Below are 7,004 nucleotides of genomic sequence, written 5' to 3'. Positions count from 1 at the left end.
AAAAAAAAAAAAAAAAAAAATTTGCAATGATCTTGGGCATACTAAGGACAAAGAATCAATGTATCAAGAGACATACTATCTCTGTGATGGATAATTATGACAACTTTTCAACTAACCAATGCTCGTTAGTAAATACTTGCAATCACAATTTCACCTTGGATATAAAACTTCAACTTAACTATTTTTGTAACACCACAGGTAAGATGTAAAAGTACTGCACCTGAAGCAACACAAGACATTTTAGTAGGCACTGTTGAACAGGAGAAAGCTTCAATGAGCCACCCAACATTAATTTGTAATTAAGTATAAAAACAACCTTCATTTAGAAGTCTATTAACAAGGAAATAACATCAAGGACAATAAGTTAATAGTTTGCTCATGAGAATAACTTCACTCCTGTTCACTAAGCAGTCTGAAATTATTTAACAAAAATTTCAAGTATACTCCTACCTGATGTTAAATTTCCTAAAATTACTATACTGCTGCCCAAATTACAATAAAAAGCTAGTATTAAAATATTCATTTAATTTAAAATAGTCTATAAAATGCTAAATATAATTAAAAATTATAATTGTAATTATCATCTAAATCTAACATTGTGTCTCTAAATAAGATTTAATAAATTCTTACCTAGAAATTTTCTGTGACGCTTTTGAAATTGGTGTTCCAAAAAATGCCTCAGGCAGCCCTGGAGCTGGGAGTGAATACACTATAGGAGATGCTTCTTCTATTTTAGAACTACAAAAACAAAAATTTGACTTCTAATGTATCACAAGGAGCACTGATATAAAGTGGATGAGATGGGAGAACAAAGAATTTTTATGTTTTTACTTTGCATATTTCTGCATCATTTACATTAACAATGTACATGTCACTTTTAAAGGTTTAAAAAAAATTCTTCTAAGAAACACAGCCAACATAGTTTTTCTTTTTAACATACATTAATAAACGTAGGCAATGGGAGTGGATTGTTGATGAATGCTGTTGACTGTCCAGTAAAGATTAACAAGCAGAATGACTACAAAAGGTGTAAGAAAAACATACCTAACGGAAGGTGTGATGCTATTTATAGGTTCTTTGCTTGCCCAAACTTCTCCAATTTTAGATAACACATTGTTGATGAAAACAGATCTTGTCAACACAGTTCCTGTTACAACTTGCTTTGGAACTGCTGATAATGGTTTGGGCCTAGAAACTGTAAAATGAAGAATGGAAGAATGAACTGCATCTTTAACAAGATTTTAATAAAAGCATATGAAAGAATGATTAGGAAAAAAACACATTACATGATAAGAGTAGCTAAAATTATATTTGGTTTCTTTTTTTTGAGACATAGTCTTGCTGTCACTCAAGCTGGAGTGCAGTGGTGTGATCTTGGTTCACTGTAACCTCCACCTCCTGGGTTCAGGTGACTCTCCTGCCTCATCCTCCCAAGTAGCTGGGATTACAGGCACGGCCACCACGCCCAGCTAATTTTTCTATTTTTAATAGAGACAGGGTTTCACTATGTTGGCCAGGTTGGTCTCGAACTCCGCGCATCAAGTGATCCTCCCTCCTCGGCCTCTCAAAGTGCTGGGATTACAGATGTGAGCCACAGGCCTGGCCTATATTTGGTTTCATTATAGTTATGCAGGATTAACAAGTTGGCCTTTCAGTAAGCGGTAAAAAAAAAAAGTTATTCATTGTGTTTTCTAGAAGATGGACATTTGCCTTCAACTCAAATAAGAGTTCTTTCATTATGCACTACCCTAGTAAGAGTCAAATCTTCTAAGAAAGCCTTATATTTGCTGGGTTATAGAGCAGCCAGTAAAAAAAAAAATCCCTGTGATGAATGAGTACAGGTCTACCTCATTTTCTTGTGCTTTGCTTTACTGTTTTTTTTTTGGAGACAGTCTTGCTCTTTCGCCAGGCTGGAGTGTAGTGGCACGATCTCGGCTCACTGCAACCTCTGCCTCCCAGGTTCAAGCAATTCTCCTGCCTCAGCCTCCCGAGTAGCTGGGTCTACAGGCACCTGCCAACACGCCCAGCTAATTTTTTATTTTACTAGAGATGGGGTTTCACCATGCTGGCCAGGATGGTCTCGATCTCTCGACATTGTGATCCGCCCACCTCAGCCTCCCAAAGTGCTGGGATCACAGGTATGAGCCACTGCACCTGGCCGAGTTTTGTTTTTTTAAACAAACTGAAGGTCTGTGGCAACCCTGTGTTCAGCAAGTCTGCTGGCACCATTTTTCCAATAGCATGTACTTATTTTGTGTCTTTCAGTAATTTTCATATTTCAAACGTAATTATTATATCTGTTAGAGTGAACTGGCAACAGTGATCTTTGATGCTACTGTTTTTTCTTTTTTTGAGATGAAGCCTCCCTATTGTTAACCCCAGGCTGGAGTGCAATGGTGTGATCTCAGCTCACTGCAACCTCTGCCTCCCGGGTTCAAGCCATTCTCCTGCCTCAGCCTCCCAAAGAGCTGGGATTACAGGCACCTGCCACCACCTCGCCTGGCTAATTTTTGCATTTTTAGTAGAGATGGGGTTTCACCATGTTGGCCAGGCTGGTCCTGAATTCCTGACCTCAGTGATCCGCCTGCCTCGGCTTCCCAAAGTGCTGGGATTACAGGTGTGAGCCACCGCGCTCTGCCTGACGCTACTACTGTAATTGTATTGAGAAGCTACAAAATGCACCCATGTAAGACAGCAAACTTAATAAACGTGTGTGTTCCGACTGCTTCACCAACTAGCCATTCCCAGTGATGAGCTGTTACCCCATGAAAGCTCTCCCTTTCCTGGAGGACCTCCCTTATTCCGAGACTGACAATGTCCAAACTAGGTCAACTAAGAGTCCTATGAAAACCCCAAGTGTTCATGTGAAAGGAAGAGTCACACGGATATGACTTTAAATCAAAAGCCAGACCTCTCATGCCAGTTAGCCAAGTTGTAAATGCAGAACAGAACCTGAAGGAAATTAAATAGTGCTACTTCGGTGAACAAATGGTAAGAAAGGAAAACAGCCTTGCTGCTGCAATGGAGAAAGTTGTAGTGGTCTGGACTGAAGATCAAGCCAAGCTGGGTGCATGGTGTATGCCTGTAGTCCCAGCTACTTAGGAGGCTGAGGCAAGAGGGTCACTTGAGCCCAGAAGTTTGAGAGCAGCCCGGGCAACACAGTGACATCAAACCAGCTACACCATTCCCTTCAGCCGAGACTTCATCTCGGCCAGACATGGTGGCTCACGCCTGGAATCCCAGCACTTTGGGAGGCCAAGGCGAGTGGATCACTTGAGCCCAGGAGTTCGAGACCACGGTGGCAGGGGGCAAAAACAAAAAACCTATCCAGGTGCTGTGGCCCATGCCTGTAGCACCAGACAGTTGGGAGGCTGAGGCAGGAGGATCACTTGAACCCAGGAGTTTGAGGCTGCAGTGAGCAATGATTATCACTGCACTCCAACCCTGGCCACAGAGGGAGACTCTGTCTTAAAAACAAAACCTAATCTAAAGCAAAGTCTTAATGGTCTTCAGTTCTATGAAAGCTGAGAGAGGTGAGGACGCAACAGAAGACAAGTTTGAAGTTAGCAGAGTGTGGCTCAGGGAGTTCAGGGAAAGAAGTCTCTGCAACATAAAAGCACAAGGTGAAGCAGCAAGTGCTGATGGAGAAGCTGCAAGAAGTGACCCAGAAGATCCAGCTGAGATGACTGATGAAGGCGGCTACGCTACTCAACAGACTTTCAGTGTGGATGAAGCAGCCTTCTACTGGAAGATGATGCTATCTAGGACTTTCAGAGTTAGGGTGGAGAAGTCAATGCCTGGCTTCAAAGGACAGGGTGACTCTGTTGTTAGGGGTTAATGTAGTCAGTGACTTTAAATTGAAGACTATTTACCATTCCAAAAATCCTAAGGCCCTTAAGAATTATGTGAAATCTATGCCTGTCCTCTATCAAAGGAAAAAGCCTAGATGACAACACATCTGTTGACAGCATGGTTTACTGAATATTTTAAGCCTATTATTGATAACTGCTTAGGAAAAAAAAGTCTTTTCAAATATTACTGCTCACTGACAATGCACCTGGTCACCCAGGAGCTCTAATGACAGGGAGATGAATGCTGTTTTCATGCCTGCTAACACAACATCCATTCTGTAACCCATGGATCACAGAGTATCTCAATTTTCAAGATATAATTTAAGAAATATACTTCAAAAAGCTATAGCTGTCACAGATAGTGAGTGATTCCTCTGAGAGATCTAAGCAACTAAGCAAAGTCCTCTGAAAACCTGGAAAGGATTCACCATTTCAGATGCCATTCAGAAAATTCAGTTCATAGAAGGAGGTCAAACTATCCACTTTAAGAGGAATTTGGAGGCCGGGCACAGTGGCTCACGCCTGTAATCCCAACACTTTGGGAGGCCGAGGCGGGCGGGTCACGCGGTCAAGAGATTGAGACCATCCTGGCCAACATGATGAAACCCCGTCTCTACTAAAAATACAAAAATTAGCCGGGCGTGGTGCCATGCGCCTGTGGTCTCAGCTACTCAGGAGGCTGAGGTGGAAGAATCACTTGAACCCAGGAGGCGGAGGCTGCAGTGAGCCAAGATTGCGCCACTGCACTCCAGCCTGGTGGCAGAGCAAGACTCTGTCTCAAAAAAAGAAAAAAAAAAAAAAAGAGGAGTTTGGAAAAAGGTGATTTTATCTCTCATGAGTAACTTTGAGGGCGTTAAGACTTCAGTAGAGACAACAACTGCAGGTATGATGGACACAGCAAGAGAACTAGAATGAGAAGTAGAGCCTGGGTCAGGCATGATGGCTCATGCCTGTAACCGCAGTACTTTTGGAGGCCAAGGTGGGAGGATCACTTGAGGCCATGACTTTGAGAACAGCCTGGGCAACAAGAGGCCAACTCTACAAAAAATAATTAGCCAGGCATGGTGGCACAGACCTGCGGTCTCAGCCACTCGGAAAGCTGAAGCAGGAGGATCTCTTGAGCTCAGGAGGCCAAGGCTACAATGAGCTACGATCATGCCATTGTACTAGAATATGGGGGACAGACCATGTTCTTGTTTTGTCTCTTAAAAAACAAAAACAAAATCAGACCAAAGATGCGACGAACTGCTGTAATCTTACGATAAAACATGGATAAATGAGGAATTGCTTCTTATGGATAGGCAAACGTGGTTTCTTGAATGGAATCTACAGTGTTGAAATAAGGTGAAAACAGACAGGGAGGGTCTCCAGGGACTGTAGGAATTTTATTTTAAAAAAGTATAATACGTAAGTGATATTTTAATTACTAGCCCTTCTAAAGAGGAATCTAGTAAAAATACTGTACCCTAAACTTTCTAGCTGAAAGTGGGTAGAAGACCTCAAAAAAAGAAAAAAAAAAAAAAAAAAAGGCCCTAGGCTATTTAATTTCTCGGGGACAGAGGTTTCTTTCCCAGGACAGGAAAATGGCTACATATCAAATACCTCCTCCTCAGAACCAAAAAAACTTACATAAATTCTTGAAAATGGCAGGACTCTGTCATACATAAATTCCCAATTTGGGTATTTTAACAAAGCTTTTTTTATAAAAAGCTGTAAGAGGTGGAGTCAGACCCTTTTAAATAAGAGAAACAATACAACTGGGCCTTCAAAAAACTAAAAACAACTAACCAAGCAAACAAAAAGTGACTGCTGCTCCCCACTGCAGCCCCGCTTAACTTGGCTAAACCGTTTGACTTATTTGTCCCTAAAAAAGCAGGGAATAGCCAGGGGAGTACTTACCCAAATGCTAGGACCACTAAAAAGGGTGGTGGTGGCTCCATTTTTCTAACCAACTTGACATGGTGGCCAAGAAATGGCCCCCATGTCTTAGGATAGTAGTTACAACTTGCCTATTAATGAGAAAAGCTTAAAAGCCAATCATGAGTCAGACATTGACGGTCTAGGTCCTCAATTAGTTATCCAGAGATAAAACTAAAAACAGAGATATCATTGGCTTCTTGATGGGAGGATGTTACAATATAAAGTAAAAGTAAGAGACAGCCAAAGTATCCATATCAAAGTGTGCCAGGTCCTAGCCCTGCCATGTTCCTGCCCACATCCCAGGAACCCTCCCACACAAATACTTAAACCACTACTGGTAAAATATACTGTAGTCCGAAGGACCTAAAAAACAAACTCTTTCAGAACTCTGATGTTAATAAAGCCTTTGTTCGTATATTAGAGTAACATCACAGAAAGGGGCCAAGAGAAACAAGCTATATAAACAAGCTCACTTGGAGTTGAGGATACTCCAATATGATACAACACAAACGTGAACTTTACAAATGACCCTGATCCCAGACTTCCTATTCCACAGCTACCTCTGTGATCCCTGCCTAGACAGAGCCCCATCTTCAGGACAGGCGAAGGCCATCACGTCCACACAGACTCTAAGTAAGCGTTCTCTGTAAAAAAATTTACTGTAGGCATGGGTTAAACAGGCCTCCTGACTGCAGACAATAAAGAGGTTAACCATATTAAAAACATTGCAGCTATTAGAGGCAGTAGTTACCTAAAAGGGTAGGGGTGTTCTACTGCCAGGGTCACCAAGAAAATAAAAAATTCTGAAGTGATTAAAAAAAAAATAACCTAACAGACACAGCTACTAAGAAGACAACACAAACATATGAACTTTACAAACGACCCTGATCCCAGACTCCCTACTCCACAAGTACCAGCCTCAGTATTCACCTCAGGAATTAAAGCCAAATGGGAAGGGTATTTTCCAAATTTGGATTCAGAAGGATGAACTATTAACGCCAAAAAAAAAAAAGAAAAAAAAAAAATCTAGATTCCCAAAAACCTAGGGTGGGCTATAATTAAATATGGCCACACATCATCACATTATGGTAAAAACAAAACAAAAAAACCTTATGCAATTAATTAAGGTAATAAAGATACCAGATCTAAGAGATAAAGCAGACCAAGGCTCTAACAGGTGTCTCCAATTTGTACAAAATAATACTTAGATCGGGCTCCCTTACGACTCCACTA

At 41.3% G+C, this 7,004-nt stretch overlaps 1 protein-coding gene across 1 annotated transcript in view; it reads right to left on the bottom strand.

Annotated features, from left to right (window-relative positions):
* The window catches only part of AHCTF1 (AT-hook containing transcription factor 1), an 86,266-nt gene that overhangs the window by 27,989 nt on the left and 51,273 nt on the right, over positions 1 to 7,004 (bottom strand). The window contains exons 24-25 of the mRNA XM_017531961.1: positions 1,045 to 1,195; positions 631 to 738 (exon numbers count right to left, since the gene is read on the bottom strand). Of these exons, the coding sequence (XP_017387450.1) occupies positions 631 to 738; positions 1,045 to 1,195 (259 nt within the window). The remainder of the gene's footprint in view (positions 1 to 630; positions 739 to 1,044; positions 1,196 to 7,004) is intronic.

Source organism: Cebus imitator, unplaced genomic scaffold (genome assembly GCF_001604975.1).
Source record: "Cebus imitator isolate Cc_AM_T3 unplaced genomic scaffold, Cebus_imitator-1.0 Scaffold75, whole genome shotgun sequence".
In the NCBI taxonomy this organism is placed as follows: Eukaryota; Metazoa; Chordata; class Mammalia; order Primates; family Cebidae; genus Cebus; species Cebus imitator.
This window is presented reverse-complemented; position numbering and strand designations above follow the sequence as displayed.